The sequence below is a fragment of the Megalops cyprinoides genome, chromosome 1 (assembly GCF_013368585.1).
Source record: "Megalops cyprinoides isolate fMegCyp1 chromosome 1, fMegCyp1.pri, whole genome shotgun sequence".
NCBI classification, from domain to species: Eukaryota; Metazoa; Chordata; class Actinopteri; order Elopiformes; family Megalopidae; genus Megalops; species Megalops cyprinoides.
Window position 1 is genome coordinate 44,563,658 of NC_050583.1, and position 17,806 is coordinate 44,581,463.

General features: G+C 47.8%; 1 protein-coding gene across 1 annotated transcript in view; it reads right to left on the reverse strand.

Moving 5' to 3' along the window:
• Positions 1-17,806, reverse strand: part of jupa (junction plakoglobin a) — a 43,274-nt gene that overhangs the window by 9,997 nt on the left and 15,471 nt on the right. Inside the window, exons 2-5 of the mRNA XM_036550293.1 lie at positions 3,787-3,841; positions 3,122-3,289; positions 1,631-1,884; positions 897-1,135 (exon numbers count right to left, since the gene is read on the reverse strand). Coding sequence (XP_036406186.1) covers positions 897-1,135; positions 1,631-1,884; positions 3,122-3,289; positions 3,787-3,799 — 674 coding nt within the window. The 5' untranslated portion in view covers positions 3,800-3,841. The remainder of the gene's footprint in view (positions 1-896; positions 1,136-1,630; positions 1,885-3,121; positions 3,290-3,786; positions 3,842-17,806) is intronic.

The following is a 17,806-nucleotide window of genomic DNA, read 5'->3' on the forward strand; positions in this document are numbered from 1 at the left end:
TCGAGACACCAAAAGCAATTTTATGCTTTGTTTACTCTGAATGCTCTGAAGTGCCATTCATTTTGTGCCCTGTGAAATGTGTGTGTGAGAGAGCGATAGAGATCCAGAGAAAGAAGGAGAGAGATAGAATGTGTGCCTTACAGCATACACACTGTTTACCTGGGTCTCCCTGGAAAATCATTGCTTCCTGTGTGAGAATGGATTGTGACATGCGCTGCAGTTTAAGAGTGACAGGACACAGAGAACAGCAAGAAACAAATTGTGGTCCTATGACAGGCATCTTTTCCCCACAAAGGATAAAATAAATAAACCTTCCTTAGCACCCCTTCACAGGTTCAGATGGAAAAATTGCTGCCTTTTCAAAGAGAGAGAGAGAGAGAGAGAGAGAGAGAGAGAGAGAGAGTGTGTGTGTGTGTGTGTGTGCGTGCATATGTGTGAGCTGGTCACACATAGGTGGTTGGGTGGGGGCGAGTGAGTGATTGGGTAAGTGAGTGAGTGACTGAGTGGGTGAGTGAATAAATGAGTTGGTGGGTGGGTGGGTGGGTGGGTGAGTGAGTGAGGATGCATGTGTGTGTATGCGTGAGAGTGAGCCTCATGGCAAAACTGTAAAAATGCAGGTCCTTCACCAGGACATAAATTGCTCCATTGGATTCCATTGATGTCCACTTTTACTTTTGTACTTTTACCTTGCTTGAACTGGATCTAAAAGGATATTAGAGTTAACTCAGCTTAACTTGCCCACCTGGAGACCCTGATCTAAGACACTGACCTAATAACACCGTGTTACTTAATGTGCATGGTCATTGAATGTGAAGGATAACCTGACCAGAAACTGCACTAGGATGGTCTCCATGGTGACGTCACGCTGGAATTAAGGATAGGGGGTAGGGTCTCACCTCAGCATGCGCACCAGGGCGGGGATGCCTCCGGACTTGAAGATGGCCAGCAGGCCCTCGCGTTGGTGGGACAGGTTGTGCAGGATGCTGGCGGTGCAGCGGGCAGTCTCCATGTCATTGGTGTTCTGCATGGTGCGCACCACTGCTGCCACCATCTGTGGCGACTGCATCAGAACGCGGCGGGAGGCATCCTTCCTGGTTAGCTGGTTCACGATCATCGCTGCCTTGTTCACCACCATCTGGTGCGAGAAGACAGAGGGATGATCAATGAGGGGGGGGTAGTACTAGTTTCCCTGAAAAAGCCCTACAGCTGAAAGTTCTCTCAAATTCTGCTCAAATGAGTCCTGCCTTCCACAGTCTCATGTTTTAAACTGGACTGTAACACACAATCAGTTCAACTGAGCTGGTTTATTTCATGACCTGAACATGAACAGCATACTCCCCTGAGGTTCTGAAACCAGCAGGCAGACCTACATGAAGCAGACAACAGCACTTTCGGTTTGTATGCGTTGCTCAGCGTGTCAGAAATCCATACACTAATTGACAGATTTCTCTCCACACTCACCCGCATTATGTGTCCAGAGACTGAAATTTAGATCTAGATCTGCACCCAGTGTGGGTCCTCATCAGCAAGCACGTGTTATGAGGAGACATGAGACAGGGCCTTTGGGAAAGGACAAGGACGTGCAACCGTCCGTGCTCGTCAGCACCTGCGTGTCCGTTTTCAGCCTCACCTGGTCGTCGTCGTTGAGCAGCTTGGTGAGCTCGGGGACAGCGCGGGTGGCTAGCTCAGCATCATCCTGGTAATTGATGAGGTGGATGATGGCGGTCTTGAGCAGCTGGGATGGCTCAGCCAGGCGCTGCACGTTGGTCTGCTGCCCCAGGTCAGTCTGTGTGGACAGGATGGTCATCCCCTCCACCACCGTCTCTGGGTACATGGCTGCCCGAACCCGCTGGGCCCGTGTCAGGGCATACTGAGACTCCACATCTGGGGGTAGGATATGAGGCTTTAGAGTCAAAATGAGCAGTGTAGCCATCTGTTTTAATTTGTATTTTTGTGTGTGTGTGTGTGTGTGTGTGTGTGTGTGTGTGTGTGTGTGTGTGTATGTGTATAATAGTATTATTCCTAACCATCACCACAAAATAAAACCATTTGCATGGACATCTCCCAACTTTCATTTCCTCAGACTTACAGAATATTTGAAAAAAAAAACACAAAATACAGAAACTTATACTGCTCTAAGTCCGTTAAGCTTGATATTCATCTCCTACATAGATATTCATTTAACTGAGGAGGGAAAAGAAAAAAGTTCTACTCCAGAGTTGTGTGGGTTATTTGAGGGGGGAAAGGGGGTAACACTCTTGAATTCCTGCAATTTCCTAATTGGAGAATGTGCCTTCACATGGTAGAAGTGACAGTGCCACACCCGCTGTCACCACTCCGTGAATGTCTGCCGTCTCCTTGCCGGTTCCCATCTCTGTCTGCCCTACGGGGACTCGCTTATCTGCTGGCAGCTCCTGTCTGAGCAGGCTGTTGTTTACAGAGGGTGATCAAACAGAAGGAATGAAAGCAGCTGGGGTGAAAATGAGCTTCCAGGAGTAAAATCAATAAAGCAAAGGAAGCATGAAGCCTCGCTAATGAGCAATCTGTACGCTGCTGCATTGGTCCCCGCTTCGCGGTGCGCTCCCCCACTCTGCACAGGTCTGGCTCACCCACTGGGGGTCAGCATCTGAGAGAGTGCCCTCACTAACGTCCTAACGCGAAAGTGGTGAGGGCGTGCGGGGGACGAAGTCAGCGTCTGAATGGAGCGGCAATTAATGATTTTTTTTTTTCAGTTTTTTTTTTTTTTTTTACCAACACAGACAGTTGAAAAGAGTTTGATCTCACCGTCGTTTTTATTGATCGATTGTGGCTCTCCTTGATGCAGCATGGTGCTGAAATGCCAGGAGGGGGTTGATCTAATGCTATTACAAGCACTCAAAAGTGAGATCCAGTGGCATGGAGGAAATCCATTGCTGCTGTCTCTTTCATTTCTATGAAGCCTTTTTTAGGTGCACTTTGAATGTTCTATGTAGCATTTCGAACACTATTCAAACGCCCCCTCTGAAAGTTTGCGTGTGTCTGTGTGTAGGTGCCTGCATGTATGTTTGTGTGTGTCTGTGTGCACGTCTGTGCGCGCTTGAACATGTTAGCGTGTGTGAGCATGTGGGAGGGCGTGTCATACCCGCGGGGTTCTCGACGACTGTGGTGGTGGTGACAGTGTACTTCTTGGTGCTGTAGTCGGACCCATCGTCATCGCGCATGGTGGTGGCCCCTGACTGGATGCCAGAGTCTGCAGCGTAATAGGTCTGCTGCCACTCTTGGACCTTCACTGTCCCCTCCGACTCGCTCACTGTGGTAGGGGGGGAGTGGTCCAGCTCATTCAAATATTTTTTTTTTTTTAACTTATTTAGACCTGTACAGTTTGGGTTCCATGCAAATAATACATAATAATATGCAGGACACAGAATATTAGGTGTAAAAATACAAGCGCCCTTGTGCTGGAGGAGACATAAGGTGTTTAAGACCTACCAGCCTGGAGCAAATCTCAGAAAGACAAGGCTTACATACATCACTGAGAAACTCTAATGAGTGGGTCATATCATGAAATCTCATTGCAGCTGAGAGTTTCTTTCCCTGGTGTTATTCTAGGGGTAGTTATTCTAGCTAAACTCGTCCATCATACAAATAAATTAAAGGGATATGAATCTCCTCCCATGATGTAACATTCTAATACGTAACTCTCTTTCATCAGATTAAACTTCAAGATTCTTCACATAAAAGAATGGTTGGCATTGCTAATTGGCAATAACAACAGAAAGCTAACAGTGAGAAACAATAATTACTTACTTTGCATGGCCATTCTAGCCTACTAGTCTCAAACCAAGCCTCCAGTCAAGAAAACCTATAAGAAAACAGAAAACAAGCAGGAAAAAAATAAATTCTTTGGGAAGCCAACACCACCCCCAAACCTACTGCATTAATTCCCCAGTAAAGTTCATCCTTGTAATAAGTGGGAGATTCCCGGCGGCTCTGCATGAACCTGAGGCCTATGAGGGAAAATAAGCTGCTGACATTTAAGATGAAATGAATGCATTTTTAAAAGGTTTCTTTTTCCCCTTCTTGGAAACAACAGCAAGTGCAGGACTATAATTAGGCAGAAAGCTCAGAGTGGGAGACCACGGCGGGGGATGGGTCAAGTGACTATGTAAGAATCTCTGATGTACATACGTAAGTTTACACCCATGCCGGATTACGTATCGGTTTCATTACATTAGAGCAGCTGTTGATTTGAACAAGAGCTGCATTATTCATCAGCTGTTATCAACTGTCATTAAATCTTTGTGAAATAGCACCAGGTGCTTAGCAGGTAGTTTGAAATTAATGTTGGTGTGAGAGCTTTTGGGTGAATAGCATGGCAACAAAAAACAATCAAATAAACAAAAGAAAAAATATGGAAATGAGGTAAAATGAGTCCTAGGAATAGAAGTTTGTTCAAAATACCTCTAAAACATACCAGGGCACTGCTTATGTAAAATTTTCACAAAACACTTGAAAATAAATAAAAATAAAAATAATCAATGCAATGAGAAAAAAAAGGAATTGAAATGCACATTTCTAACGTATGCACTCTCCACAAGGTGATAGTTCAGTAGTTGATTGACAGAGGGGTGCGACCCTGGCCTCAAGAACATGGAAGAATATGGTAGCTCACTGAGGTGGAACCACAAGGGGGCAGAAAGTCAGCTACTGTTAGAGACGCCTCCACAGTATTCAGGGCTGGAATGTCAACAGCTTCCTCCCTGACCTTTGAACCTGGACTCCACCCATCTGCTGAATGCGCAGCACAGAGCAGTCTCAGCAGGTTTGAGCACAGCCCTCTCTCTCTCTCTCTCTCTCTCTCTCTCTCTTTCTCATTGTGATTAACGCACCTCCCCCCCACAATCTGCATGATGCTCCTCCCACAAAGTCTCAAACACAAAACTGTTTTCTGACACAAAGGATGGATATCTAGGTTTCCACTTTGCAGTGGAAAAAAATCCCTGGATCCTCCCTTATCAACAATGGCCAATCTTTGCTCTTCCTTGTATCGTTTCCCCTCCTCTCCTACACACAGGCTGCTGTCCCTCTAGGCTGGGGTGTGACAGCAGTGGTGTAACCTGATCACTCTGAAGGCCAACAGCAGAGACTGGGGGTGGGGTTGTGCATACCTCACCTCTGACACAGCACTGTCCCCTTCCTGTCTGAGCTGCCTCTCCCTCTCCCTCCTTCTTTCTCTCTCTCACTCTCTCTCTAATCCTCTTATCTCTCCTCCTTTCCTATTTCTTCTCTTACATTTCCCTCTTTTTGCTGAATTTGCGTCTCTTCTTCGTGACTCTCCTTACTCCCGTGCCTCCTTCTTTTCCTAGTGCCTCTTTCTCATTCCCTTTTCGTTCCTTCTCTCCTCTCTCCACCAGGTGCCCCCTAGTCTCTCTCCTCTCCTCTTGTTTGTGGCTCTGTTCTGAGTGTTCCTCCATGTTGTACACAATCAAAGCTGTGTTTGCGATGGTGACGTCTGTGGGGACATTTTACAGTTTTTACAATCGGGCATGCCCCTCCATACTCAGCCCCAGTGTGAGTGGTGAGAAATAACACACCGACTGCATTGATTACATCGATTAAAAAGTATCTGGGTGAACATTTCTCAACACCCCCTCCTCTCTCCCCCTGTTTGTATCCATCTTGCTTCTATTTGAGGGTATCCGTTTCCCTAAACTGTATTAATATGGGTCTATCTCCCTTTTTCCTCCCCCTCATTTCCCACGTCTCTCCTTCCTGCCATCCTGGTACTGCGTAACCCTCCTGCCTGCTGTCGCCCTCGACTGCTCACGCGGCGCCATCTCATAAATTGCTTTTTTAATTGTTGTTGTTTTTACATACCACACCCTGTACTTCTCTGGTAATTAATCATGGCCTCCACCGAAAGGCAAGGCTGCCGTGCCCTAAGCCAGGCAGCTGCGACTGTAAAAATCATTTCATTAAGCGATTAGACATTAAAAGGACAGGCACCATTTTAAACAACGTCTTAAAAGGATCAAAGCCTTTAAACACATACAGCAATAGCTGTTCCCCTAAAGACATATTTTCATGCATTCACACTGCAAATTTACCGAGCCAGTACTGGCAGACCTTGAGTAAAGAATTCAACTAACAGCATCAGCGGGCACCATATAGGCTCTGGACCTGAGGGTCATGGGTTCAAAACATCAGCATGACTCTCTTTATAACCTTGAGACAGATACTGAACCTAGACTGCTCCAGTAAAGAACAAACCACTTAAAGGGGCCACAGAGAAGGCAAAACCAACACTGTAAGTTGGATACATCTGCTAAGCAAACACAAAAATTTCATGTTTCGACACCATATGACTTGTCAATCACATCGGCAACAGTGCAATGATTAATTTACAATATCCCCACACATACAGATACACACACACGCATACAAACACACACACACACGCATGCGCGCTCACTATCACTGACCCTGCCTTGCGCAGCTGTGTTACATGTGCCAGTGCTTGTAAGAGCGGACTTCCGAAACACCAAAATAACAGAGGCAGGAAAGAGCAGAAGGAAGCAGCCCCTGCCTGTCCATTGTCCTGAAGACAGAAGCCCCTGTGGGAGAGATCCTAGTATCCTCTGCCTCCCAACTCTCTGCAGTCCAACAGAAGCCCCATCAGAACAATCCCAGTGTCCTCCTTGCTCACAACTCTCCTGTCCCTGTGCTGTCCAGTGGCTGTGAGCCACAGCAGGCCTGATCCACCATGTGGAAAGCTTGCAGGTGCCCTCCCCGCTGCCGTCACGCAAGGGGCTGGCTGTCTAAGGAGGAGCTAGCGGAGCCCTCATTCCAATCCTCCCCCGCGCAGTGCATTTTATCGACACCACAGCGACCACGCAGGAACAGAGCACAACCACAACATGGCGTGCTCTTCATGCCTTCAGCCAGCAACATCTCTCCCGGAGTTGCATCTATCCCAGCAGGGCCAGAGGAGGAGGGTGGGGGGCAGGGAGCTAGTGTTATAACACAGCTTTTAGAGGGGAGCTTGAGTAATAATGCAGCTTTTAGGGAAGAGCAGGAGTTAAACCACAGATTTCAGAAGGGAGCAGGAGTTTCACCAACTTTCACCTGCCCTCCAGGATGATTCCAGCACAGGGCCAAGGGAATGGGGTGCACATGCAGTAGGAAACAGCCGAGCAGTTGATGTTCGAAACCAGGGAATCAACCCCCCTCTTTCACTTACACCTTTCTGCTGCTCTCAGTCCATGTTTGTTTACTCTGTTCATTGCCAGCGGTGGTTCCATGTCTCAATATTCAATTTCAGTTCCAGCTGAAGGACTAAATTGGAGGTAATAACTCAGAGCTGGAGCCGGAGTAAATCAATGCATCGCTCACCCCAACAGCAACTGTGATGCTTTCAGACACAGTCCTGTTGGGTTTGGTTATCGGATTCCCTATGACACAAAACTGCAAACAGCAGAGGCCCGTGTAGCACTGTCAGTGTCCTTGCTTTCCATTCTCTCATCCTCCAACATAAAAAACACAGCTTAAAGGGAGCCAACTGACCTCAGTACTGAGTTCCTATACTTAAAAACTGGTAACAATGTTTGGCTGGACCTACATTCCAAATCAAATGCACAGGGCTTGATATGCTGGAACAGACTTGGACAGATTTAGCTTTTACGAATATTACGCTGCGTCAAATTTAGGTTGACACGTTTAGAACCAGCCAAAGTTCATGAGTTCAGTGGCACGTTGGCCCTTTGTGGTTGACAGAGATCGGACTGTTTAAAATTGGTTTGTATTACAATCCAGGAGCAGGAGCCTCGCCCCTACACCCACATACACATAGGCCTCTTTCCCAAGCTCAGCTCAGAGCCTGACAACTCGGACACACCATTCAGAATCGGGGGGCTTAGACACACTATGCCGTGGAGAATTGCATGTGGGCATAAACACGAGCAGCAGAATTTGGGCCTTCTCCACACTGAGCCTGTGGAGGCCCTCCAGAGGGGATTAGAAAGGCTGTGCGGAATGAGACGGAGGGGGGCAGGCGCTGGGTTGGGGGAAGATGTGTGAGGAGGTAGGCTGCATGGCGATGCTCCGTTTTAGTTGCACATTTAGTTCTCAATGTATCGTAGCCTTTGTTACTTGCGTACCGCATCTCTACGACACTTGTTACCATGATTGCATCAGAACTTGATTGACAGGGTTCTGTTGCCAAGAGCATTATGTCTGTGCCAAAAGCATGAAGATGCCGGGTAAGCAGGGGGAGGGTTGTGTGGTCAGAGAGGGTCTTGACTCAGCGGCTGAGTATGACGGTCTGGACAAGGGGCGCTTAAATTGCAACTGTGGGGGCCTGTTCCGAGAGGGTGAGGGTCAGAGCAGGCTGACTAGGCTTTCAACGGAGAGCAAGCAGCCTGCTCGATTAAACACCGAAGCAGCACTGTGCAGCACAAAAGTTAGCAGTCACAAACCCCACGAGGATTATTCGTGTTGTTTGCCAGTAGAATAGGAACTTAAAAGTAAATGTCCACGGGGATATTTATACACTGTAATCCCGTGGGGCAATGTGTAATGCGTGGAGCCTATTTTTAGTCTGCTCTTTTTCGGAGATGGTGCCGGAGCTGCCCACTTTTGTAAATATCAGGGAAGATTAAACTGACATCAGATCATTTGGCACCAGTGTCTCAAAAGTCAAGAGAAAAAAAACAGTCATAAATTTATTTGTTTATTTTATTACCCAGCTATTCAGAAAAGGTTGGACAGCAGTGCCAATCCAGTGGTTATCTAAGATTAGAACCCAGTGTGGGCTGACTGCCTGGTCAGGGCTCTTTGGCATCGGGTTGTGTAAACTGGCTGTGCTGGGTAGGTGCACTGGCCAGCCCTGCCATGGGGTCGAGCATTCAGGAGGTAGGGTGTGATGGTGTCAGCAGGACTCTTTTTGATTGTGTGCTTTTCTGCACATCAGCCTACAGACTGTTCCCACTCCTGTCTGACTCACTCTGTGTATGGAGGGCTGAGGTGCAGAGCTGTTAATTAGATTTTGGTAACAGATACTCCACAGAGCATGGATCATGCCCACACTGCTGCACCCCCCGCTCCCCCACACACACTTTCCCGGGGTGTTTCACAGCCCCTCCCCATGGCACTACCATCATCGATCTGACCTATAACACATTTGACCTTCAACATCAATCCACCAAAAGGGCTTTGTTTTGACATCCTGGCTTTCGACACCACACTTAACCAGCATTACTGAAGCAGCAAGCAGCACGCCATGAAAGCGATGAGAGATTATCACATTGGGACATGCGCAGGGCAAGAAAAAGGCCAGCGAGGACCCCACTCGCAGACCCCAGTCTGCATCTCCCTCCCTCCCTGTGCTGCATCAGCACACCCTGCCCTCTCTGTAACTGTGCCACTCCAGGACCCTGCCATGCGTAACACAAACAGGAAGTTGGACAGACAATCTGGCCCTACAGTAATGAAGTTTTCATAATTCGTCCATGGCAGGCTGCTCCAACTGGCTCCAATCCAATGGATCGCGTCAATAGAACACTTGCCCGAATGATTTGTTTGACTCCGATGCAAGTAAAAGCAAAGCGCCCTCGACTGGATCATGAGAAAACTCTGAAAAAGTGACAAATTTTACTGAGGAAGAGTGCATGGATGTGAAAGCAGCAGTGTCAGACTTTTTTAACACATGCCGTACTGCACGCAATGAGCTCCCGCTAAAGCACCTCTGAGGCCAAATTAGAGTTCAACGGCTAAATTTGTCTCCCAGCTTTGGGCGCGGCCCTTGCTGGTCCACCTTTGCGAGTAGACGCACGCCCACGAGAAGCTTTGTCACAAACAAGGGCGGAGACGCGCGAGTCAGAGGTGCCTTGCCCCACTGAGCAGCTGCACCGCACCATCTGTCCCTGCATGCAATTGTGTGGCAGGGATGAGCAGGTGAGATGAAGCACTAGGGTGAACACTAGATGAACGTGCAAACACTAGTCAGAGACACACTCTGAGTCACGACAGAGTCAGAGTTTCAGAAAGCAGATGTTATCTCCTTCTCTCTCTCTCTTTCCCAGACACATGTACTGAGTCAGGGTGTGGGGAAGCGCAGGGGGCGCTGGAAATATCATCCTTGCGGATGGAAGCTTCCGCTCATGTTAGCAACTGCCACAGAGAGCGCGCAGGAGTGCCGTGCCTGCTTCTGTCCGTCTCCGTGGGCCGACACATGCCGTGTGTCATACCTCACCCTGAGCTTTATCACAAATCCTTAACCTGGCCAACCTTCGCAGACAGTTGCCGAACACAAGGCATTTAAAACTTGATGCGAGATTCTAGATAACAAAACTGAAAGACATTTGTAGTATTTCTTTCAATGTCACATGTACCAGGAAACAACGACACTGTCACCGCGTTGAAGATTAACTCAAACCGGCTCTACAGGGCAACACAGCAGACCCTGAGCAATACAGCACCTGAAACCCTGATACAGCTACAGTTTTTTTGTAACATCGAAACCACCGAGTAAACAGTCATTTGCTCTAAATGTTGACAAAGGAAAAACAAACCGAGACAAGCGTCGCAAGGAAAGGAAAGCGTGACCTTAGCTGTCGCCGCGGGAACTGTGGCCTGCCCTTTGACAGCCGAAGCCTGCGCCAGGTATAAATGATCTGTGATGATAGCGACTGGCTGGGCACCTGCAGGAATTCACCCCCCCCCCCCACTGAGGGCAGGTCGACACACATCAATTCCTGTCACCTGTGTGGTGCGGCACCCAAAGAAGCAGAGCGGAGAGCCAGCTGCCAGTCTCATAAAACAACAGTAAGCATGAGATACTAGTCCCTTGTGTCTGGTTTGGGGCAACTAACTGTAGGCCATATCTGATTCATTCTGTAGTCTCTCATTATTGTGGCTTGGGTGGTGGCTTGGTGTACAGTCGTGTCTGGGTCTGGCTGTCCTTGTTTGGCACACACTCTGTACACTTGGGACACACCCTGCTATACAGTCAACAAGTCACACACACAAAAAAAACACACACATGCACACAACTGAACTGAGCTTCTTAGCGTGAGAAGCTGCCCTACCCACATACACACCCTACACAACAGCAATCCACTGTTCTTATTGTGCAACTCGGGCTCGACCTGTCAGGGCCTGTAACTTCCGTCACATGGGAACAACAGATTACAGCTTTTGTCCCAACACGAACTGCAGCACGGCAGAGACAGCAGTGATAAAAATGGCTAATGTAAGCATGAGAAGTGAGCAGCTCATGGTCAGGTAAGTGAACATGATGCGGGTCTAGTCTGCCTTATTAGGAAAGAAAGAAACCCACCACTGCTGATTAATCCTAATGAGACAGAGCATTCTAATCCAAATGCTCCACAAAAGCGGGAGCTGCTCTCAGTGCAGGTGGTGACTGATGGCTGCTCTCCCTCACCTCACCCTTCTAGACCACTGGAAAGACATCTGGCTACTATGTGTGCCGTCTCTTAGCCCTGTCAAGCTGTGCGTGTGTGTGTGTGAGAGAGAGAGACAGCATGTGTGTGTGTGTGACAATGTGTGTATTTTTTGTAAGGATGATGGAACTGAGCAGACAGGGAGGGGTAATTATGGTGTTATCATCTAAAAGGAAGATAAGCACTACAGAGGGAGCTCTGTGTAAGAGCCTCCAGAGAGACATCTATGGAGGACCTCTTCTGGTAAGAAGAAATGAAAAAAATAACCAGTCCCCAGTCCCAGACTCCAGCAAAGACTTCCATATGGGACCAAAACAACAGGCTTCACTCTGTGGAAGGAATGTTTCGCTTTCTCCGGCCGTCCGAAACGAGCCAGCCCCCTGACCACTATAAGAATATTGCACGCGGGTGAACAAAAAGGAGATAAATTCCCTTTGGCCCAAGCTCTCCTATCCTGGTGCGACATTCCTCAACAGGCAATTACATTCCCTTGCCACAGCGTAATGCTGCCTCATCTGCGGACTGCACAACTTTTCAGGCCACAGCACAAGCCACAAACACTCTTGCAGTGACAAAAAGGCTACGGGGATGACTCAAAACACTCCACCCTTTGCTGTCATTCACCTCCATCAGCGTCACGATCTTCATGATCTCACAGGCACAGTACAGCTGTAACCTCACTGTTTGGTTTGTCATTCACCAGCTGTGAAAATTTACAATCAGTGATTTGCAATCATAAAAAGGAACACATTTGCGATGGAGCAGTGGTGAACTCACACAATTCACACACAGCTTCAATTGTTTTCCAGGAGCTCCCTCAAATGAAATACAATTAATTGCTCTCCATAATTTCACCCAAGGGCTGCTTGTAAAACTGAGGTGCTTTTCATTTGCGGATTTCAAGCTCCTGAAGCTGGCAGTTCTCTTCAAAGTCACCCGATGCAGCGCTGGAGAAAAAGCAGCCTTAAATCTGCACTTCAAAAGAGAGTAAGACGAAACAGTCAACCCACTTTTAAGTGAAAATCCGGCTATAATTATTTTCTTAAAATATTGAAAATAATGATGAGATCAAAAGCCCTGTCAAACAGCTATAAATTCCATCTAAATTGGGAATATCTGGGCTGAATGGTTTTGATGGGTGATGCGCATGATGTCACCCTCAGAGACTATGTGGCTGTCCATTTTGCCTCTAACAACCCGCTCCGTGAACATCACTGAACAGGAGATAACAGCAGAGGCCACGGGAACGAGTCACTGTTGCCACGGCTCACCAGAGGTAGCAGGGAGCCAGTTCCTGATGATTGCTCCTGCTTAAAGCTGATGGTGGCAGTCCACAGGCCTCAGCGTGCTCATTGATAGACGTTCCTCGCTTCCTAAACTCTGTTCATGGCCAGCCAGCCTGATTGCACTGCCTTATTCCTCCCTCCTCTGTTTTATACCATGGCTCTTTCACTGAGCTCCCAGCTATTCAACATAGCACAGAAAACAATTTAGTCTAGCAGATAAAATAGCGAAGAGTGGGACGGAGGGCTCCAAATTATTGTATGTGTGTGTAGGCAGCAGAAAGAGACAGCAGACTTATACATGCATTCATGTGCTCAGGGACATTGGGGAAAGAGCTGGATATCAAAAAGTAGGTTATGGGAGGGGTGGGGGGTTCAGAGAATGGGCCATGACGACAACCTTTGCAGATCTATACAATGGCAATGCTCAAACCCAAACAAACAAATTGAAATGCTCCATGCACAGTTTGTTTTACAGACACAGGCAGACCATGATTGCTGACAGTGAACAGAAATGCGTAATGGCAGAAAGAGGGGGCAGGTTGGGAGAGGGATGTAGAAGAGCAACTGCGTGGGGGGTGGGGGGGGGCAGGTGTTGGAGAGTGCTGTCCCTTAAGATAAACACACACAGAGAAGTTAACAAGTTCTGCTTTCCCAACGCCAGTGAGGCCACAACCAGAGAGATAAAAAAAAACAACATGCAGAAAACCAAATTACGTACAGAGATCTATCATTCTTCCCACAGCGTGCCCACCACTTCCAGTGGCCAATCCTGACGAAGAGGGCCAGGAGAAGTTCTGTTCAAAGCTCGTTAAACCGAGTCCTTTGCCTCAAACATAACAATTCCCCCAAATCATTCAGCCCTGTCCTTTCTGTCGCTTGAGCTTAAAGGTTCTCACCAACAGAGAAGTGGAACAAAGCTGTGTAAGGACAAGGAGGTTTGACAGGGCAGTATCAGCGCCCCCAGCCGATGCCCAGGCTCCGCTGCTATGGGCCAAGCTAAATCTCCCTTGGGAATGGCTTCCCTGAAAGCAGTAGGGTCTGAGGGTGCTGAGGTGATGACATCCACCTGCCACTGTGCTCATGACACACAAAGCTCCACAGGAGGTAATGTCTCTTGAGTATCCACTGGGGGACAGTGGGGTGGTTGTGGAGGGGGGGGCTGACCACAGATCCCCCGCCATCCACACACACACACACACACACACACACACACACACACACACACACACACACACCCACCTGTGTGCAGATCTCCATTCCCACTGGCTTCTCTCGTCATGTGTGAGGCTAACCCTACTCCACCCCTGCACTGGGAATGCCCCCACTGGCAAAGCCTTGCAGTCACACTGTAAAAGCCTTGCAGTCACACTGTAAAAGCCTTGCAGTCACAGCTGTGCCCCAAACACGCCATTTACCATGCCGTGAGAGAGTGGCAGGTGGCTGGGGGTTGCACCATCACGGCCCATTATGGCAGCTTATCCCTGAGGACAAGTGGCTTCTGTCTCTTCCATTGATTACCTTAGTTATGTCACCCCATAAACTCACCTGGAAACAAGTCAACATGTCATTAACACCTATTTGTCATCAATGTGAGCGCAAAACAGCTGTTAGCTTTACATACATTTACATGACTTGGTGTTTGGGCTCGGTGTAGGCAGAGTGTGTTGTCATATGTCCCATTTTTGGTGTGTTCAGGTATAGCTGGGGCAAGCCAGATGTCTATCCAACTAAACTGACCCAGGCCAATATGCTGGGTCAGTATGACAGTAGCCTCCAGTGTTGCCTAAACATCAGTAGAACCAGGTGTATTTGTCCTATGTATAACACCCGAGCCAGAAAATACCTTATTCTTAGCTATGTAACACAGTCTTGCTCCCATACACTGATGGTCCAAAGCAGAAAATAAAACCTTTTACTTTCCAAGTTGAGGGTCATAGTAGCATGTAATCAGATTTGCTTCATTTGCCCTGCTCTTTTCATTGGAGGGGTAAGAGAGGCAGAAGCATCAGCAGTTCCTCTTCCATCATCAGATAGAGAACAACTGCTCTAATCTGGTGGGTGATCAACATAGAAACCCTATAATACATGGGTTTGCAAATCACCATACCTGCTTGCACTGGAGCTGCCCACATACAGCTAGGGCAAGTGCGTGTTAAACAGGGTGAATAAACAGCCCTGGACAGGGTCTGGCGATGTACAAACGAGCAATAACGCAGTGTCTGAAAATCCACCAAAGTCAGAGCACCAGCCTGAGGGCCTCTGCCAGCTTCTCGGAGTGTCCTGGCAGTGATGGCAAGGTGCACGGATGTCACTGCGAGTCCCGTCATTCTCGTGCTTCTCCACCCCTGCTGCCATGACGTCCTTTCTCCCCAAATCAGGGACCTTCAGACTTTGAAAAAAAACACAGTTGCAGGCACCACCCATTCTCCAGTGTCAGGGGAAGGAAAAGGGAGAAAAAAAAAATGTTCAGCTTTCTAGCTTTGGAAGGAGCGCACTGAAGAGCCATTTTTCTCACACTTGTGTTTTATTGTGTTGGAAGTCGCTCTGGATAAGAGCATCTGCTAAATGCATATAATGTAATGCAATGAAGGCAAGCGGGGCAGCTTGTGGGAGGGGGAGAGTGAGAGTGAGCACTCTCTATGGAATGTGCTCTTAAATTCATTCATTATTTCCCTCACCTGCAGCCCACCTCGAAGGGGTCTGCTACTCCCATAGCCTACGCGCCACCTCCGTCTCTCACCAGAGCTCCAGATAAAAGCCGGAGGAAAGCCGGTTGGCTCCATTTAATAGGAAAGGGGGTGATGCAAAGGGGGTTCAGGCAGGAATGGATGATACACACCTAGGGAAGAAGCTTGTGGTTGCAGCATTGTGATCACTAATGCTATACTGTCGAGCTGAGATTGGTATTGATGTCATGGAAAATCCAATTCTGATTTATCAAATTGGCATTAATGCATTAACACCAATGACACAGAAGCCAGAGTGCCTCTATTATTCTTCCATTCTGCTTTCATTTGATTCAAGTAGTGAATCAGTGTGGTTGATTGCCATGGTTTTTAAGGACATGAACCGGAAATGAAAGCTCATAAGCTGTCAGTTGAACCCTCGTACAAGACAAGCTTTTATCTGTGTTAGTAGATTCAACACTTTCACATTTCAGACGCTCTGTATGACTCTGTGTGTGTCTGTCATGTATTTTTCACATGAGCTGCAGTCCCTGTTCCCGGAAGAATGAGCATCTGCCTACAGTGCATTTTCAATCCAACCAAGTCCAGGCCCTACATGACTCACCGTGATCCTCTGTGCTCACCTCATTTATTTGGATGTCTTGTTATTTACAAACCGGTGTTCCCTTCTTTTTCCATCCTGCTGGTAAGCATGCGTCCCTGCCACTACACTAAGATGGGCTCCAGCCTATAGGCTCTCCCCCCACCACCCTCAGTGCCTCAGAACAATGAAGCATATTAAAGTATAAGTGTGTGCAAAGCTGACCCTGGCAGGGCGTTACGTGCAAAGGCTGTGTGCCCATTTTGATTCAAAGTGAAAGGGGGGGGGGGTGCATGGGGGACTCATTAGGAGTTGCCCCTTCAGTGGAATGGGAGCACATTGCTGTGTGGACGTTCTACGAAACTGCGCCCCTTTCCAGCAAGCAGATTCATTCCTCACAAGTCAAGACCAGGGGAACAGGTGTTGTGTTTGTCACACCGAGTTTGACGATCCTCTGGCCTGCAGGGGCTCCTGTCTGCACTGATGCCACAGGCCCCTTCATGCCCACGGGTCATTCAAGATGAACCTAGCTGAGGAAAATAAAAAAGCACAACAACAACAACAACAGCAAATGGGGCAACAGCAAGGGAGGCCACAGTTCAGTCAGAAGTGCTCACAATGCAAACTGGAATTCCTGGAAAACGGTCCACGAGAAAACTGTCCACGCTGCTTGAAGAATCTACTTTTTTGTGTAACAAAGATCTGCTTTTTTCAGCATTTCCACTGCCATCATCTCAAAAACTAAAAAAAAAAAAAAAAAGGCATTGTCTGGCTCTAACATTACCATAATGATTAAAACAGGGGCTTATCAGCATTGCAACATATAGTATCCACATGACCTCTACAACTACTACAACAAAACTGGATGCCTGTCTTTCATGTCCCAGCCATTCACCAGTCCTATTTCACCCCCACCAGCTGTAATTATCTCAGAGCACAGGTGCTGACTCTACCCTGTGGGGTCTCTCTCTCTCTGCTTTTCTGTGTCTCTCTCTGCCGCTCAGCTTGCCTGATTAGAATGACTTGGCATACAATGCTGCCAAAGTGTTTTTGTGCTTGCAGTATAAGCACAGCCATGAAAATGCCCAAAAACAAACAAACATTGCCTTCTTCTCCTTCCCTTGGTGCTTCTGCACCCAAGTCTGTCTACTCCGAGTGGTTTCTCTCTGGGCACCCCGTGAAGCAGTGGGAAACCTTCCTGCAGCCCCCCCCCCCAGTAAGAACTCAAATCGCACCACAAATCAAACACCCAATGAATTAACTGTGCTCTGCACTGGGCCAGGGAATGAGGGCCTCCCCGATCTTCCCATTTAAGACACAACTCCACAAAAGCAGTCATACCATGCTCCAATTTTCATGATGATATTAGAAGTACATCACCAAGACAATCAGCTCCTAGATGCTACATGAATGGGGCTTAATTGGCTCTTCTTTCAGGGTGGGAGGAATTAATATGCTTCCAGTTGTAGCAAAAAACAAACAAAAAAAGATTATACCATAGAAATCTAATGAAGTTGTACTGCATGACAGACTTGACGGGTAACAACTGCGACAGACTCAGAAAATGGATGCTTTGGAAATAGCCTTGTGGCACTGCTTGTGGGATAATTTGTGGTACCAGAAATATGGCCTTAAATGGCCATGCTGAGGGAAACCGAGAGGTGTTTGGCTTGGCACAGTGCTGATTACACAGGAATTTGACAAACGCGTTGTGAACTGTGAAGGTTGGAGACCAAGCCTGCTGCAGCGATTCCTGCAGACACAATGAAACACCAGCTTTGACAATGTGCAAGTGCAAACATGCACTCACAACAC